At 35.1% G+C, this 17,500-nt stretch overlaps 1 protein-coding gene across 6 annotated transcripts in view; it reads right to left on the bottom strand.

Annotated features, from left to right (window-relative positions):
• The window catches only part of dysf (dysferlin, limb girdle muscular dystrophy 2B (autosomal recessive)), a 199,595-nt gene that overhangs the window by 178,452 nt on the left and 3,643 nt on the right, over positions 1-17,500 (bottom strand). For 5 of the 6 annotated variants that reach the window (XM_059354835.1, XM_059354839.1, XM_059354836.1 and 2 more), the window contains exon 1: positions 10,464-11,584. The exons of the other annotated variant lie outside the window; for it this stretch is intronic. In XM_059354835.1, coding sequence (XP_059210818.1) covers positions 10,464-10,536 — 73 coding nt within the window. In that variant the 5' untranslated portion in view covers positions 10,537-11,584. Of the gene's footprint in view, positions 1-10,463; positions 11,585-17,500 lie in introns of those variants that run through there. 6 annotated transcript variants of the gene reach the window in all.

Raw genomic sequence — 17,500 nt, 5'->3', positions numbered from 1 at the left:
CAGACCTGTTTCCCCCCCTGGTATATCATGGATTTGAGTATGCTTATGAGGATTTATGAATGTTGCATGAAAGTGATTGCCATTAAATATGATTTACTGTAATATTTTTCTGCACTTTGTTGTGATTTTATTTATTACAATAACCATGCATAAAAACTGTCCAATGTTTCCTCCATGTTGTTACAGTAGTGGATAATTGTTGTTTTAGTTTAACCAGTGCTGGTTGAATCACTAAAATAACCTTTATTTGGTGTGTTGTCATCATATGATAAATGTGTGCTTCTGAGGGATGTTGAACATAATGATATTAATGTCACATTCTCTAGAAGCCAGGTTATTATTCCTCTGTGACTATCAAAAGTATCAATATGCAGTTACTTCTCACATCTATGGACAATCATGCACCTTACTATATTAGCAATAGCCACCTGACTTCACTTATGTACAGTGTATAACATATTAACATCATGGTGCACTGTATACAGCACATAGTGTAGCATAGTTCTGGTTATATCCCTATATATATATATATATATATATATAAACATTTTCCATTTGCATCAAGTACTGTGTAATGTTTTATTAATGGTTTGTATTCTGCTCTTCACTTTGTTTTTGTTTTTTACTAGGTGATGTAGAAGTTGCTAATAATAGCTATAGAAACTGATTATGATTGAATCTCAAATACAAAAGCTGGACTAGGCTCAAATACTGAAAATTCGCCATGTTGATTAATATAATATATTTGGTATACTGGCGCTACTATTGGTTGATGTTGTTGAGCTGTCAGAGTCAGAGCCAATCAGAGGCAGAATAGGGCGGGTCTTAACGGAACACGGGGTTCAAGGGTCAAAGGAACCCATGTGATCTAAGGTCAGCCTCAAGTGTTTTTCGTTTTTTTAGCTAGCGACTGTCAATACTTCTGTTGAGTAAAATATTTTTCCAAAAGTAAATGTGCATTATGTTGGTTCGTGTTGGTGAAGCTTTTTTTATTTTTTTAATCTGCCACTACACATGGAGACGCATTTGAAGCAGTTAGGCCAAGTAAAGGAAAAGCACAAGAATATAGCCTGCGAGATGTGGTGAGGGAGGTCGCGGAATGTAGGATAACCTGACTGACTGACGTGGAGTCACGCTAAGAAATAATAAGTAAAAATAATCATTTCTTTAGAGGTTTGCATCAGCTGTGATGAGCTCCTCTGGCTAAGGAATTAAATGATGTTGATGTGGAATTATTTGGGTTTTAAGACAGGTGTTTTTTTTTTTATTATTACTGTGGTTACTTTTTAATTTTTGACAGTCATTTCAGACCGATCCTGAGCTGCAGATATGTTCATGTTTAGGCTCAGAGTGGTGAGGGTGTTTATGAGGGCTGCTGTCTGAGGTGAAAGGTGTGTTTAATAAGAGGCTCACAGAGGGACAGAGTCGGACAGCTACGTTTCAATTATTGTGTTTGTGTATACGGTTTGTTTTGGAGTATGGACATAGTTGATGACTTAATACCTGCTGACTTCACTTGACCTGTCTCACTGCCTGTCTGTCTCTGCGGTGGATTGATGCCGCTGTACTGTACTGAGTGTTGTGCTCTCAGTAGAGCTCCGGTTATAACGGCGGTGAAATTAAAAACACTCCAGCGTCTGTACTTAGCATTTTCTGGAGGAAGATAGGGCTATTTTGTCCATTTTTTAATCCTTTTTTATATGTTTATATTTTTCACATTTGTTGTATAACTATTGATAAGAATAGGTCTCAATCTAGTAAATAAGGGTAACTTGGTTGACTGCTTCATTTCCACTTTAAAGACACAAAATTACCAAAAATGACACAATATTACTAAAAAAGACACAGAATTACCAGAAAAGACACAAAATTATTTTTAAAAAAGGCACAAAATTATTTAAAAAAGACATACAATTATTTTTTTAATGACACAAAATGACCAAAAACAGTAATTAAAGGGACCTTCCACACACAACACAGTAAAGTGCCATTCATATAAAACTCACATTAAACTTTCATATCAAGGTGGGGGCCACAAAATATCGTCACGAGGGCCACAATTGGCCCGCGGGCCGCCAGTTTGAGCCCCCTGATCTAACTGATAGTTCACTAGATTTATTTAAATCTTTTCTCCATGAAATAAAAACCAGACATTCTTTGGTCACCTTGTGAATCCACCGGAAGAGAAATAACGAACATTAGCATTAGCACTGGAGCTAACAAGCACTTTTACTATAGTTAAGACAATAAATATAGCCACTAATATATATGACAGAATAAATAAACTCTAACAAACATTGTTCCTGTCAGTCAGCCACTATAGAAGCATTTTATACTTTATTTATATCAACTTAATATTAATTATAACGCACTCGTTATTATTTACCGTTTGTTTTTCATTTAAACGTTACACCTGTTATTTCCTGTCACTACCTTTCAAAATAAAAGCACCCGTTTCACATTGGACGGCACCTTTTCAAAATAAAAGCATCACAACATTGTAAAACACCTAGAAAATATACAAACATGAAAAACAAGCTATAAAATACAAAAACACCAATAGGAACCTTGATAAATCTAATTTACAGTTGTGTTAAAAATATTACTAAAAAAAAAAAATTACAGAAAAAAAACTAAATCACTTAAAAAAGAGACAAAATTACCAAAAAAGACACAAAATTACTAAAAAAAGACACAAAATGACTGAAAAAACACTATATTACTTTAAAAAGACACAAAATTACCAAAAAAAGACACAAAATGACAAAAAAAAGACATATGACCAAAAAAGAGACAAAATGATTTTAAAAAAGACACAAAATTACCCAAAAAATACACAAAATTACTAAAAAAGACACAAATTACAAAAAAGACACAAAATTACAAAAAAAAAGACACAATATTACTAAAAAAGACAAAGAATTACTTAATCACTACCTTTCAAAATAAAAGCACCCGTTTAACATTGGACGGTACCTTTTCAAAATAAAAGCTTCACAACATTGTAAAACACCTAGAAAATGTACAAACATGAAAAACAAGCTAAATAATACAAAAACCACCAGTAGGAACCTTGATAAAGGTAATTTACAGTTGTGTTTAAAATAAATGTTAAAGTGATATCGTGAGTATTTATATGGAGTATTTACTACTTTTTACTGCTATATTTTATTTACTCCACATTAAAAGTCTTATCATAACATGTATTATTATCAGTAGCAGCTCTAAACCAGATAATTTACTGTATTTTATAAAGAGATTTCATTAATATTGAGCAGAATTTAGTTCAGAGTTTTGATCTTGGTGTCAAAATCTACATTTCCTGGGTCAAAGAATCATTTAAAGCTGTTGATAATATCACCAGATGATTATTTGATCCAATATAAGGTTCACCATGTATTTAGGTCATTTCAGTGTTCCTGAGCAGTCGGACATATATTGATATAGGTCATATACAGTGCACGTATTCTGAAAAATGAATAGCATGCACACATTTAATTGAACTTTATCTATTGGATCAAATATTCATCTTGTGATATTCTGAATAGCTTTAACTCTATGGAGTCTATTTTGTCCATTTTTTAATCCTTTTCATGTCTTTTTGGTGTCTTTGTAAGTCATTTTGTGTCTTTTTTGGGTCATTTGTGTCTTTTTGTGTCTGTTGTTGTGTCTTTTTTAGTTATTTTGTGTCTTTTTTGGTCATTTTGTGTCTTTTTTGTCATTTTGTGTCTTTTTTGTGTCTTTTTGTGTCTGTTGTTGTCTTTTTTAGTTATTTTGTGTCTTTTTTGTCATTTTGTGTCTTTTTTGTGTGTCTTTTTGTCTCTGTTGTTGTGTCTTTTTTAGTTATTTTGTGTCTTTTTTTAGTTATTTTGTGTCTTTTTTGTCATTTTGTGTCTTTTTTGTGTCTTTTTGTGTCTGTTGTTGTGTCTTTTTTAGTTATTTTGTGTCTTTTTTGGTCATTTTGTGTCCTCTGTTTTTTTAGTAATTCTGTCTTCTCATTTTTTGTCTTTTTTGGTCATTTTGTGTCTTTTTTAGTCCTTTAGTCCAACATAAAATGTGATTTTGAATCTTTTTTTAACTTTCAAAACACTATCATGCTCAATAAAGAATTGTAAATGTTTCAAATGTGACCAAAGGTGTCAAATCTACCATATAAGAGGGTTCCATCCAGTTCTATCATTTGATACTAAATCTATTTGTCTGTTTTCCAACAACAGGAAACATTTTGAGTTACATGAAAAATCAAATGTCTTGAAGAACTAATAGAGACTTCAGTAAACGAGTGTGTGTGTGTGTGTGTGTGTGTGTGTGTGTGTGTGTGTGTGTGTGTGTGTGTCTTATGTTTCCAATAACACTTTGACAGGAAATCCTGCAGCAGCACAAACACAAACACATGTTGTCACATTTAATCACATACACACATGCTGCACACACATACACACACACACACACACACACTAATAATAATAATAATAATAATAATGATATATTTTGTGTTTTTTTATCTGTATCTGCAAAATAACTTCTGAATAAATAAATGAAACAATCATTAATAACTGACGTGCAGTATGAAATGATCTCTGCAGTAGTTTAAAGTTTAAAGTGGTAGAAATGGAAATGTGTCAGTAAAGAACATTAAAATGGTAATATTGGCATTTTTGTTTAAATGTATATTTCTCTGCAGACATTTAGTGTGAAACATTTTCTCTCCGTCTCCCTCAGCTTCATTTCTCTTTCATTAATAACTGTAATTTATATAAATGGACATGATGTCTGTTTCTGGAGGAGAGGAAACCCTCGCTCTCGCTTTCTCACTCTCGCTCTCTTGCTCTTGCTCTCTCTCTCTCTCTCTCGCTCTCTGTCTCTCTCGCTCTCTTGCTCTCTGACTCTCTGACTCTCGCTTTCTTGCTCTTGCTCTCTGTCTCTCACTCTCTCTCTCTCTCTCTCTCTGTCTCTCTCTCTCTGTCTCTCACTCTCTCACACTGTCTCACAGTCTCCCTCTCTCACTCTCGCTCTCTGACTCCCGCTTTCTTGCTGTAGCTCTCTCCCTCTCACTCTCTCTCTCTCTCTCTGTCTCTCACTCTCTCGCTTTCTCACTCTCACTCTCTTGCTCTCTCTCACTCTCTCCTATCTCTCTCGCTCTCTCGCTCTCTTGCTCTCTCACTGTCTCACTCTCTCACTCTCGCTCTCTCTCTCTCTCGCTCTCTCACTCTCTGACTCACGCTTTCTTGCTCTAGCTCTCTCTCTCTCTCACTCTCTCTCTCGCTCTCTCTCTCTCTCTCACTCTCACTCTCTCTCTCTCTCTCTCGCTCTCGCTCTCTCACTCTCGCTCTCTTGCTCTCTCTTTCTCCCTCTCTGTCTCTCACTTTCTCGCTTTCTCACTCTCGCTCTCTTGGTCTCTCTCTCTCTCACTCTCTCCTATCTCTCTCACTCTCTCACTCTCTCGCTCTCTTGCTCTCTTGCTCTCTTGCTCTCTCACTGTCTCACTCTCTCACTCTCGCTCTCTGTCTGTCTCTCTCGCTCTCTTGCTCTCTCACTCTCTCACTCTCTGACTCTCTGACTCTCTGACTCTCTCACTCTCTGACTCCCGCTTTCTTGCTCTTGCTCTCTCACACTCTCTCTCTCTCTCTCTCTCTCTCACTCTCTCTCTCGCCCTCTCGCTCTCTCACTCTGTCTCTCTCTAAGAAAAAAACACTGTAGAAATCAGTTTCAAATGTAAAACATGTATTTCACTGACGTCTGATAGAATAAAAGAACTTCATTCAGGTGAAATATAAAAACTCGTCGATGCTTTTTAAATTAAACAGACTGTTACTTTAATTCAACTCACAGATTGTTTCCTGTGTTTGACAGTTGAAGAACTGTTGTAAATGTTGTTGTTTTTGTCTGGTTCTACCTTTCAGGACCTGAGAGTTTCTTCTTCCAGGCTGCTTGTGTGTGATGGCACCAGGAAACAGAGTGAACAGGACAAAGGCAGGAAGCTGCAGCAGAGCTCACCTCGTTAAGGAGGCTCACTGACTCATGGAAAGAACAAACAACAAGCTGAAGGAGAACAGAAAGCAGGTAGACCAACCACCTTCCACTGGGGCACCATTTGGCATCCCCAGCTGGCTTTTCTGCAACGTTAACCCCAATAAAAGGAAAAAGAAATCAACAAAAATACGTGATCAAAGGTTACAAACGTTTCTGGGAGGAAAAAGTGACCAAAAAGAAGATCTCTCTCTCTCTCTCTCTCTCTCTCACTCTCGCTCTCTGTCTCTCTCTCTCACTCTCTGACTCACGCTTTCTTGCTCTTGCTCTCTGTCTCTCACTCTCTCACTGTCTCTCTCGCTCTCTCTCTCTCTCTCTCTCACTCTCTCACTTTCTCACTCTCGCTCTCTTGCTCTCTCTCTCTCTCTCACTCTCTCACTTTCTCACTCTCGCTCTCTTGCTCTCTCTCTCACTCTCTCCTATCTCTCTCGCTCTCTCTCTCACTCTCTCACTTTCTAACTCTCGCTCTCTTGCTCTCTTTCTCACTCTCTCCTATCTCTCTCGCTCTCTCTCTCTCTCTCTCACTCTCTCACTTTCTCACTCTCGCTCTCTTGCTCTCTCTCTCACTCTCTCCTATCTCTCTCGCTCTCTCGCTCTCTCTTGCTCTCTCACTGTCTCACTCACTCACTCTCTCACTCTCGCTCTCTGTCTCTCTCTCTCGCTCTCTCACTCTCTGACTCTCGCTTTCTTGCTCTTGCTCTTGTTCAACAAAAATACGTGATCAAAGGTTGCGAACGTTTCTGGGAGGAAAAAGTGACCAAAACGAAGATCAAAAATGTGATATTTCTGTCAAAATCACTTTATTCTACATGTATCATTTAAAACGTGTCCAAAAATAAAGCGTAACTAATAACCAGATCCTGTTTAAAACATTAAATTAAAAAAAACTGTGAAGACATGATTGATTCTGCTACGTGACAAATATTCACTGAGAATCTGTTGTTTTCTTTTTTGGGAAATTTCAATTCTTGTTATAGTAATTTTGCATCTTTTTTTGGTAATTCTGCAATTTTTCTTCATAATATTGTGTCTTTTATGTTGATTTTACGTCTTGTTTTGATAATTTTGTGTCTTTTTCGAAAATTTGGTCGGTTATGAGACAAATATTCACTGAAAATCTGTTTACACAGAGCAGAGGGGAGAGGACAGGAGAGGCTGTTTACACAGAGCTGAGAGGAGAGGACAGGAGAGGCTGTTTACACAGAGGAGAGAGGAGAGGACAGGAGAGGCTGTTTACACAGAGCAGAGAGGAGAGGACAGGAGAGGCTGTTTACACAGAGCTGAGAGGAGAGGACAGGAGAGGCTGTTTACACAGAGCAGAGAGGAGAGGACAGGAGAGGCTGTTTACACAGAGCTGAGAGGAGAGGACAGGAGAGGCTGTTTACACAGAGCTGAGAGGAGAGGACAGGAGAGGCTGTTTACGCAGAGCTGAGAGGAGAGGACAGGAGAGGCTGTTTACACAGAGCAGAGAGGAGAGGACAGGAGAGGCTGTTTACACAGAGCAGAGAGGAGAGGACAGGAGAGGCTGTTTACGCAGAGCTGAGAGGAGAGGACAGGAGAGGCTGTTTACGCAGAGCTGAGAGGAGAGGACAGGAGAGGCTGTTTACACAGAGCAGAGAGGAGAGGACAGGAGAGGCTGTTTACACAGAGCTGAGAGGAGAGGACAGGAGAGGCTGTTTACACAGAGCTGAGAGGAGAGGACAGGAGAGGCTGTTTACACAGAGCAGAGAGGAGAGGACAGGAGAGGCTGTTTACACAGAGCAGAGAGGAGAGGACAGGAGAGGCTGTTTACACAGAGCTGAGAGGAGAGGACAGGAGAGGCTGTTTACACAGAGCAGAGAGGAGAGGACAGGAGAGGCTGTTTACACAGAGCAGAGAGGAGAGGACAGGAGAGGCTGTTTACGCAGAGCTGAGAGGAGAGGACAGGAGAGGCTGTTTACACAGAGCAGAGAGGAGAGGACAGGAGAGGCTGGAAACATGACAATACCTCAATATGTAATTTGTAATAACTGGATCCTAAAAACATTAAATTCTTCCTTTATTCTATTTTATAAACTGACAAAACACTGAAAAAGTGTTTTAAGACAAAAATGTGTAAATGCAAACATTGCGTCATGGTTAAGAACTTTATCTTTAGCCACGCCCCTAAAGCAAACCACGCTTCACAAATAAATAAATAAATACCAAAATGAACATCATGTTGCATTAAAGTAGACTTAAAACTAGCAATCGAGGAGATAAACTCATTAGAAAATGCTTCCTGAGGTCATAAATCCAGACTTCTACTATTATTGGATCCTTTAGCAGCCAGTAGAGTCGCCCCCTGCTGCTCATTAGAGAGAATGCAGCTGTAAGACACTTCTCTATTGGTTTCACTTTATAAAACTGGATGTTTCAGCTGGTTTTGACCTCTTAACTCTCTGTAGTTTTGTTCTATTTCCTCCATGTCTGAATCTTTCCATCCTGCCTGTATTCACCACTTAAAACATGTTTAAATACCATGTTGGTATATTTTTCTCCTATATGACCTGATAATAATAATAATTGATTTTTTATTCTGACTTACTGGATCAACATTTAGAACCAAAAAGAAACAAAGAAAAACCAACATAAATGTGATCTTGTGATTGTGTGTGATCCTGTCATCAACTCTGGTTTTTATTCTAGTGGGACTCTGTTTGATTTGGCTCTGGTGTGTTAAGCACAACAATTTGGTCATTTTGCGTCTTTTTTTTGTCATTTTGTGTCTTTTCTTTGTCATTTTGTGTCTTTTCGTCTCTTTTTTAGTCTTTTTATGTCTTTTTTTTTGCTCATTTTGTGTCTTTTTTTTGGTCATTTTGTGTCTTTTGTGTCTTTTTTAGTCATTTTGTGTCTCTTTTGGTCATTTTGTGTCTTTTGCGTCTTTTTTAGTCATTTTGTGTCATTTTGTCATTTTGTGTCTTTTTGTCTCTTTTTTAGTCATTTTGAGTCTTTTTTTGCTCATTTTGTGTCTTTTGTGTCTTTTTTGTCATTTTGTGTCTTTTTGTTTCTTTTTTTGTCATTTTGTGTCTTTTTTTGCTCATTTTGTGTCTTTTTTGTCATTTTGTGTCTTTTTGTTTCTTTTTTTGTCATTTTGTGTCTTTTTTCGGTCATTTTGTGTCTTTTGCGTCTTTTTTAGTCATTTTGTGTCATTTTGTGTCTTTTTGTCACTTTTTTAGTCATTTTGTGTCTTTTTTAGTCCTTTAGTCCAACATAAAATGTGATTTTGAATCTTTTTTTTAACTTTCAAAACACCATCATGCTCAATAAAGAATTTTAAATGTTTCAAATGTGAACAAAGGTGTCAAATATTTAAATATTTTTTGTCTTTTATGTGTTTTTTGTCGTTTTTGATGTGCTTTTTGTGTGTTTTGAGTGTGTTTATTGTAATTTTGTGTGTGTTTTTTTAATTTTTTGTGTTTTCATGTGTGTTTTTTGTCATTTCTTTGTTTTGATGTGTTTTTTGTGTGTTTTGAGTTGATTTCTAATGAGTTTCCCTCGAGTACTTGAAACTTGGCCTGAGAACAGATTAAATTGGCCCCAAAGACACTTGTTAGTGTTTAAAATTTGTCCTAAAAAGCCGACCAGAGAGCCGTATTTGTCCAGTAAAAACATAAATGTGATCTTGTGATTGTGTGTGATCCTGTCAACAACTCTGGTTTTTATTCTAGTGGGACTCCATTTGATTTGGTCTGGTGTGTTTAGCGTAATTATTTTAGTCATTTTGTGTCTTTTTTGTGTCTATTTCCTGTCTTTTTTGGTCATTTTATGTCTTTTTTCGGTCATTTTGTGTCTTTTTTGAGTCATTTTGTGTCTTTTTTTGGTCATTTTGTGTCTTTTTTGAGTCATTTTGTATCTTTTTGTGTCTATATTGTGTCTTTTTTGGTCATTTTGTGTCTTTTTTTTGTCTTTTTGTGTCTTTTTTAGTCATTTTGTGTAGTCTTTTTTGTTCATTTTGTGTCTTTTTTGTGTCTTTTTTAGATATTTTGCGTCTTTTTTTGGTCATTTTGTGTCTCTTTTAGTCATTTTGTGTCTTTTTTGTTCATTTTGTGTCTTTTTTGTGTCTTTTTTAGATATTTTGCGTCTTTTTTTGGTCATTTTGTGTCTTTTTTGAGTCATTTTGTATCTTTTTGTGTCTATATTGTGTCTTTTTTGGTCATTTTGTGTCTTTTTTTTGTCTTTTTGTGTCTGTTTTAGTCATTTTGTGTAGTCTTTTTTTGTGTCTTTTTTAGATATTTTGCGTCTTTTTTTTGGTCATTTTGCGTCTTTTTTGGTCATTTTGCGTCTTTTTTGGTCATTTTGTGTCTTGGCCTGAGAACCGATGAACTTGGCCCCAAAGACACTTGTTAGTGTTTAAAATTTTGTCCTAAAAAGCCGAGCAGAGAGGCGTATTTGTCCATCATGGAGCGTCTTACCTCTGAAGGTGACGCTGGTCAGAGCGTTGGAGTGTCTCAGGTTGTTGGCTCTCTGAACCACACAGCGCAGCATGGCTCAGCGTTTAGATCTTCCAGTGGAGAATGTTGAGATGTGACTGGTTCAGCAGTGAGGAGCTCCTACATCACCCCACAGCTCTGATAAAGCTAATAAAACTAGCAAACAAAACACCAAAGTGTCTTTCAAAAGTAAATCTCAGCAGCTGGAAGGAGTCAGAGTAACTCTGAACTCTTAACTTAAATCCTTGTTTGGCAAAATCACAAAAACAGTAGAAAATGAATGATCCAGTGGCTGATTTCCAAAATAAAAGCCCCTATCCCGACAGAGAGCTGGAGCCGGTGTGTGTGTGGTTGGTGGAGAACTGCGCTCACATCCAGAGGAAATCTAACATTTCCTGTTCTCTTTTCCTCTCCTGTCTCCTGCTGCTGCTCTATCTCGCCCACATCTTCCTCACCAGCAGATCTCTCTCTGGCCAGCACATCTCTCTCTCTCTCTGTGATGTTTTAATGGATTTATTTATTTCAGTCTGCTGCTTGTTAGTCAACTGTTAAAGACGCTCAGAACCAGCGCAGACTAAATAATGTAGCCGTCTGATCCCATCTACACCCTGCAAGACGAGAAATAAATAACTACAGAATAAGATTGGATTCCTTTCATTTTGTGTCTTTTTTGTATCTTTTTTTGTGTCATTTTGTGTCTTTTTTGATAATTTTGTGTCTTTTTTGGTCATTTTGTGTCTTTTTTAGTCATTTTGTGTCTATATTTGTCTTTTTTTTGTCATTTTGTGCCTTTTTTGGTCATTTTGTGTCTTTTTTTAGTCATTTTGTGTCTTTTTTGGTCATTTTGTGTCTTTTTTTAGATATTTTGTGACTTTTTTTTGCCATTTTGTATCTTTTTTTGGTCCTTTTTAGTAATTTTGTGTCTTTTGTTGTGTCTTTTTTGGTCATTTTGTGTCTTTTTTTTGGTCATTTTGTGTTTTTTTTTAGTCATTTTGTGTCTATATTTGTCTTTTTTGGTCATTTTGTGTCTTTTTTTAGATATTTTGTGTCTTTTTTGTTATTGTGTGACTTTTTTTAGCCATTTTGTGTCTTTTGTTGTGTCTTTTTTTGGTCATTTTGTGTCTTTTTTAGTCATTTTGTGTCTTCTTTTGGTCATTTTGTATCTTCTTTTGGTCATTTTGTGTCTTTTTTAGTCCTTTAGTCCAACATTAAATGTGATTTTTAATCTTTTTTTTTAACTTCCAAAACACTATCATGCTCAATAAAGAATTGTAAATGTGTCAAATGTGACCAAAGGTGTCAAATCTACCATATAAGAGGGTTCCATCCAGTTCTATCATTTGATACTAAATCTATTTGAGCTTGTCTCCAGTTTTACTTGGTATATCATCATCAAACTGAAACTGGCCTCATGGAGTTTACAGCCAGAACTTTAGAGGTAAATTTACAACTGACAAAAAAATGAGAAATAAAATAACTAGAATTGAGCAAATAAATGCTTGAAACAAGTCCAATGATCTGCCAGAGCAGTGAGTAAATGTTTCTCTGTGAGAATTCTTTAAACTCAGTAATCATAAACAGTAAAATACAAACGCAGCATCACAACGACCCTGAAGGAGCCTCAGCAGAGACTGTAAGGAGCATTACAGGGACCTGCTGGGAGAGAGCGCCACCTGCAGACAGGAACCAGGGCAACACTCACACTGACACTTTAGAATAAGGAACATTTTAACAGCCAGGAACCCTTTCACTGTCAACATTTAGAACCAAAAAGAAACAAAGAAAAACCAACATAAATGTGATCTTGTGATTGTGTGTGATCCTGTCATCAACTCTGGTTTTATTCTAGTGGGACTCTGTTTGATTTGGCTCTGGTGTGTTTTTTTTGTTGTCATTTTGTGACTTTTTAAGTCATTTTGTGTCTTTTTTTTGTCATTTGTGTCTTTTTTTTGGTGATTTTGTGTCTTTCGTTGTGTCTTTTTTAGTTATTTTGTGTCTTTTTATGTTGATTTTGTGTCTTTTTTTAGTCATTTTGTGTCATTTTGTGTCTTTTGTTGTGTCTTTTTTATTTATTTTGTTTCTTTTTTGGTCATTTTGTGTCTTTTTTAGTTATTTTGTGTCTTTTTATGTTGATTTTGTGTCTTTTTTTAGTCATTTTGTGTCTTTTTGTGATTTTGTGTCTTTTGTTGTGTCTTTTTAGTTATTCTGTGTCTTTTTTTGTGATTCTGTGTCTTTTGTTGTGTCTTTTTTAGTTATTTTGTGACTTTTTTTCGTCATTTTGTGTCTTTTTTTTGTCATTTGTGTCTCTTTTGGTGATTTTGTGTCTTTTGTTGTCTTTTTTTAGTTATTTTGTGTCTTTTCATGTTGATTTTGTGTCTTTTTTTAGTCATTTTGTGTCTTTTATGGTATTTTTTGTGTGTCGTTTTTAGTCATTTTGTGACTTTTTTAGTCATTTTGTGTCTTTTGTTGTGTCTTTTTTATTTTTATTTTGTTTCTTTTTTGGTGATTTTGTGTCTTTTTTTAGTTATTTTGTTTGTTTTTTAGTCATTTTGTGTCTTTTGTTGTGTCTTTTTTAGTTATTTTGTTTCTTTTTTTTTCATTTTGTGTCTTTTGTTGTGTCTTTTTTATTTATTTTGTTTCTTTTTTGGTGATTTTGTGTCTTTTGTTGTGTCTTTTTAGTTATTTTGTGTCTCTGTTCGTCATTTTGTGTCTTTTTCTGTCTTTTCTGCTGTGAGAGAGCACCACCTGCAGACACAAATCAGGGCACATCTCACACTGACACTTTATAATAAGGAACATTTTTACAGGGTTTCAAACATTTGAACAACCTGTAATCCTTTCACTATAAACACATTGTACAAGTGTCATATATATATATATATATATATATATATATATATATATATATATATATACATATAAACTATAAGTATCATATCTTGAGTTGAAAATAAAAGTTCAGTGGGTTTGTTCACTTTGTGTCTGCAAGAAATCAGTTTGAGGAAAATTGAATTTGTCTCAGTTTCATCTGAGCTTCAGATGTTATAACCGATCATCTCTGCTCTGTGTAACGTACATATATATATATATATATATATATATATATATATATATATATATATATATATATATATATATATATATATATATATATATATGTACATAGAGAGAGAGAGTTTATTGAGCCAGCCTGACTGACTGTACGGGACGTTTTACTTCAAGCTAATTATGTTGAAGTGAAGCTTTGAATCATGTGAGTTCAGTTCATTTCATCCTGATGTAAACATCTTTAAACTGTTTATTCATACTGTTTGTTTCTGCATCACCTAGGAAACAAAGCGGAGATGATTGGTGTTTAAATCAGAGCAAAGGCAGCAAACTATATTTAGAGATAAAAGTGTAAAACAGTGGTTCCTCTTTAAGAGCCTTTAAATGTGCTGAGTGAAGAGACGACGCAGCGTTCACCACTTAAACAGATTCAATATCAGATATCAGCCAGAGAGCTGCAGATCATATTCATGCTTCATCATCCTCACAACAACACTGTCGGATACTTTTTAGCCTGAAATGTACTTAAAACTGTTATATTGCAACTTTCAAAATGACCCAAAAATACACAAAATCACCCAGAAAAGTCAGAAAATGACACAAATTGCCAAAAAAAGACACAAAAAAGACAGAAAGTGACAAAAAAAGACAGAAAATGACACACATTTCAAACAAAAAGACAGAAAATGACACAAAATATACACAAAATTACCCAAAAAACACAGAAAATACAAATTACCAAAAAAAAAGACACAAAAAAGACAGAAAATGACACAAATTACAAACAAAAAGCAGCAGGTTTTAGAGCAGCGTTCACCACTTTAAACAGATTCAATATCAGATAAGAGCTGCAGATCATATTCATGCTTCATCATCCTCACAACAACACTGCCGGATACTTTTTAGCCTGAAATGTACTTAAAACTGTTATATTGCAACTTTCAAAATGACCCAAAAATACACAAAATCACCCAGAAAAGACACAAAATGACACAAATTACAAAAAAAAGACACAAATTAACAAAAAAAGACACAAAAAAGACAGAAAGTGACACAAAAAAGACAGAAAATGACACACATTTCAAACAAGAAGACAGAAAATGACACAAAAAAGACAGAAAATGACACAAGATATACACAAAATGACCCAAAAAACACAGAAAATGACACAAATTACCAAATAAAAGACACAAAAAAGACAGAAAATGACACAAATTACAAACAAAAATACGGAAAATGACCCAAAACGACACAAAATGAATACAAATTACAAAAAAAGACACAAATTACCAAAAAAAGACACAAAAAAGACAGAAAGTGACACAAATTTCAAACAAAAAGACACAAAATTACCCAAAAAACACAGAAAATGACACAAATTACAAAAAAAGACACAAAAAACACAGAAAATGACACAAATTACAAACAAAAATACAGAAAATGACCCAAAACGACACAAAATGACACAAATTACACAAAAAAAGACAGAAAATGACACAAATTACACAAAAAAGACACAAAAGAGACAGAAAATGACACAAATTACAAACAAAAATACAGAAAATTACCCAAAAAAGACAGAAAATGACACAGATTACAAAAAAAAAGGCACAAAATGTCTTTTTCTTTTGGAGAATAACGAGCAGAAAGAGAAAAGCTTACATGCAGTGAAGGTTCCTGGTTGAATTTGAAGCTTTTCAAAATAAAGCTAATAATTTGGTGAATTATAAAAGTTTTCGTTTTCAGACTTACTGTATTTCCCTTTCTATTTATTCAATCTAGAAACATTTCTGTTTTTGTAGTTATAACCTGTAATTCCTTCATAAAAAGATTCCGTACTATAATATACTAAAGGCTGATTTCCTCTGGAGGATCACAGAAATAAAACATTTTATTTATTAATAATGGTACAATAGAAATATGCATGTCTTCTTATGTTTTTTATGTTAAATATAGAGAATAAATCGCAAATTAATTAATTAATTAATTAATATTTTTGAGAAATAAAAATACATTATTCCTACAATATAAAGAAAGAATTTCACAATACTAACTGGTCAAAAAGTGTCATTAAAGATAAAAGATTAATAAATAAATGTAACACATTTATGTATTAATCTATAAATAAATAGACTATATTACAAAGTCTTCACTAACTCTTTATTATTTTATGAGAAATAAAAAGAAAAACTCTAAAAATAATTTACAAGTGAGATATTATTCTAACAATACAAAAACAATATAATAGAAATAACTAGAAAATTTCCTCTGGGGAAATTTTGAAAGGGCCACGGGGGCTACTGCCGGTGTGTGTACACTGTGATGAGATTCTTCAGAGATTTCAAACTATGCCCTTTAACCTCAAAATATGTGTGTGTGTGTGTGTGTGTGTGTGTGTGTGTGTAATTAAAATCACATAAAGTTACCTGTGTGTGCGTGTATGAAGCATGTATATGCATGTGTGTGCTTGTGTGTATCTGTAACTGTAATCACATCAAAGATCAAAGCAATCAGCAGAATTAACTGCAGCTGTTAATGTTCTGAAAGAGTGACAGCAGCCAGAGGTGGACAGACTGGAATTTCTGGCCTCGAACAGAAAGCATTTTTGGCAAAACCATAATACCTATCATTGATCCGACTTCACTTTGAGCGTCCTGAGTTCTTCCTGAACGTCTACATATGTTTTTTTTTCAGAAACATTAAAAAATAGCTTTGTTAGAGCGATCTAAAAAAACTGTTCCATCTTCCTTTTTTTCCGAAATCTTCCTATGTTTTTAATATGGGACCCAATGAGGCTGTTGGTGGTGTTGGTGGATCATCTGTGCGTCCTACGCCCAAACTATAACTCTGACAGCTTTACCAGAGGATTGTGAGGGAGAAGACTAATTTTCCTACGTTTCTATGTATAAATAATTTCTGTAGAGTGGAATTTGCGGCCTGGAGCGCAGTTTTCAAATGTATTTTTTGACAGTTTTTTCTCTTCCTCTACACTCTGAGTGATGACATCACACACTCTGACACGAACATTCCGTGCAATACACACCCATTATAATCTCAGAATTTCTCCAAAAATGATCATGGTCATTGAACAGGGATTGATAAAAAACTATATGACCTATCGAAATGAGCAAAATTTTGGGCAGTTTAATCGCGACCTATGTCGCGAACATTTTTTATTCTGTAGAGAAAAGTAATAGCACACCGATCCCGATCAAACCGCACGTTTTGATATATAATTTGTCCTGCAACTCTTCAAGTTGTAGGACTAGTAGCGGGACGAAATTGCGTCCAGAAGAGGAAGAAGAAGAAATCCACAGTATAACAGATATTGCTGTATGGGACCAGTGCTGGTGAGATTGCCCAGAGGCCCTAATTAAACAAATAAATATGATGATTCAATATACAGAACAGTAAATTGAATTTAGCTATCATCAGTTTATATAGGCTTTTATTTTGTTGAGTAGAGCCTGGATGGGAGGATTATTTCCTTCCTGTTGGAGGTTTAAAGGCTGTGCGGTTATTGGAATAAAACATAAACACTGCAGAGTACCAGTGTTATTGTTCATAACCACAGGATGGAGGTCTTTATTCCACTTAAACTGGTCAGACATTAATATTTACTGACATAAATGGCAACACTTAGCAGAATAGTTTAAACAGACAGAACATTTCTAAGTGACTGGCAGGTGTCAGGTGCATAATCAATACTTTTCCAGGTGCATTTTGATGTTTTTTCCAGATGCAATTTCAAGACTTTTACGGGTGCTTTTTCAAGACTTTTCCATTTGCATTTTTATGTATTTTCCAGGTGCAATTCGATGTTTTTTCCAGGTGCATCTTCAAGACTTTTCCAGGTGTATTTTCAAGACTTTTCCAGATGCAATTTCAAGACTTTTCCAGGTGCATTTTGACGTTTTTTCCAGGTGCATCTTCAAGACTTTTCCAGGTGTATTTTCAAGACTTTTCCAGAT

The sequence above is a fragment of the Centropristis striata genome, chromosome 17 (genome assembly GCF_030273125.1).
Source record: "Centropristis striata isolate RG_2023a ecotype Rhode Island chromosome 17, C.striata_1.0, whole genome shotgun sequence".
In the NCBI taxonomy this organism is placed as follows: Eukaryota; Metazoa; Chordata; class Actinopteri; order Perciformes; family Serranidae; genus Centropristis; species Centropristis striata.
Note: the sequence above shows the minus strand (reverse complement) of the source record. Positions and strands in the feature narration are given on the sequence as shown.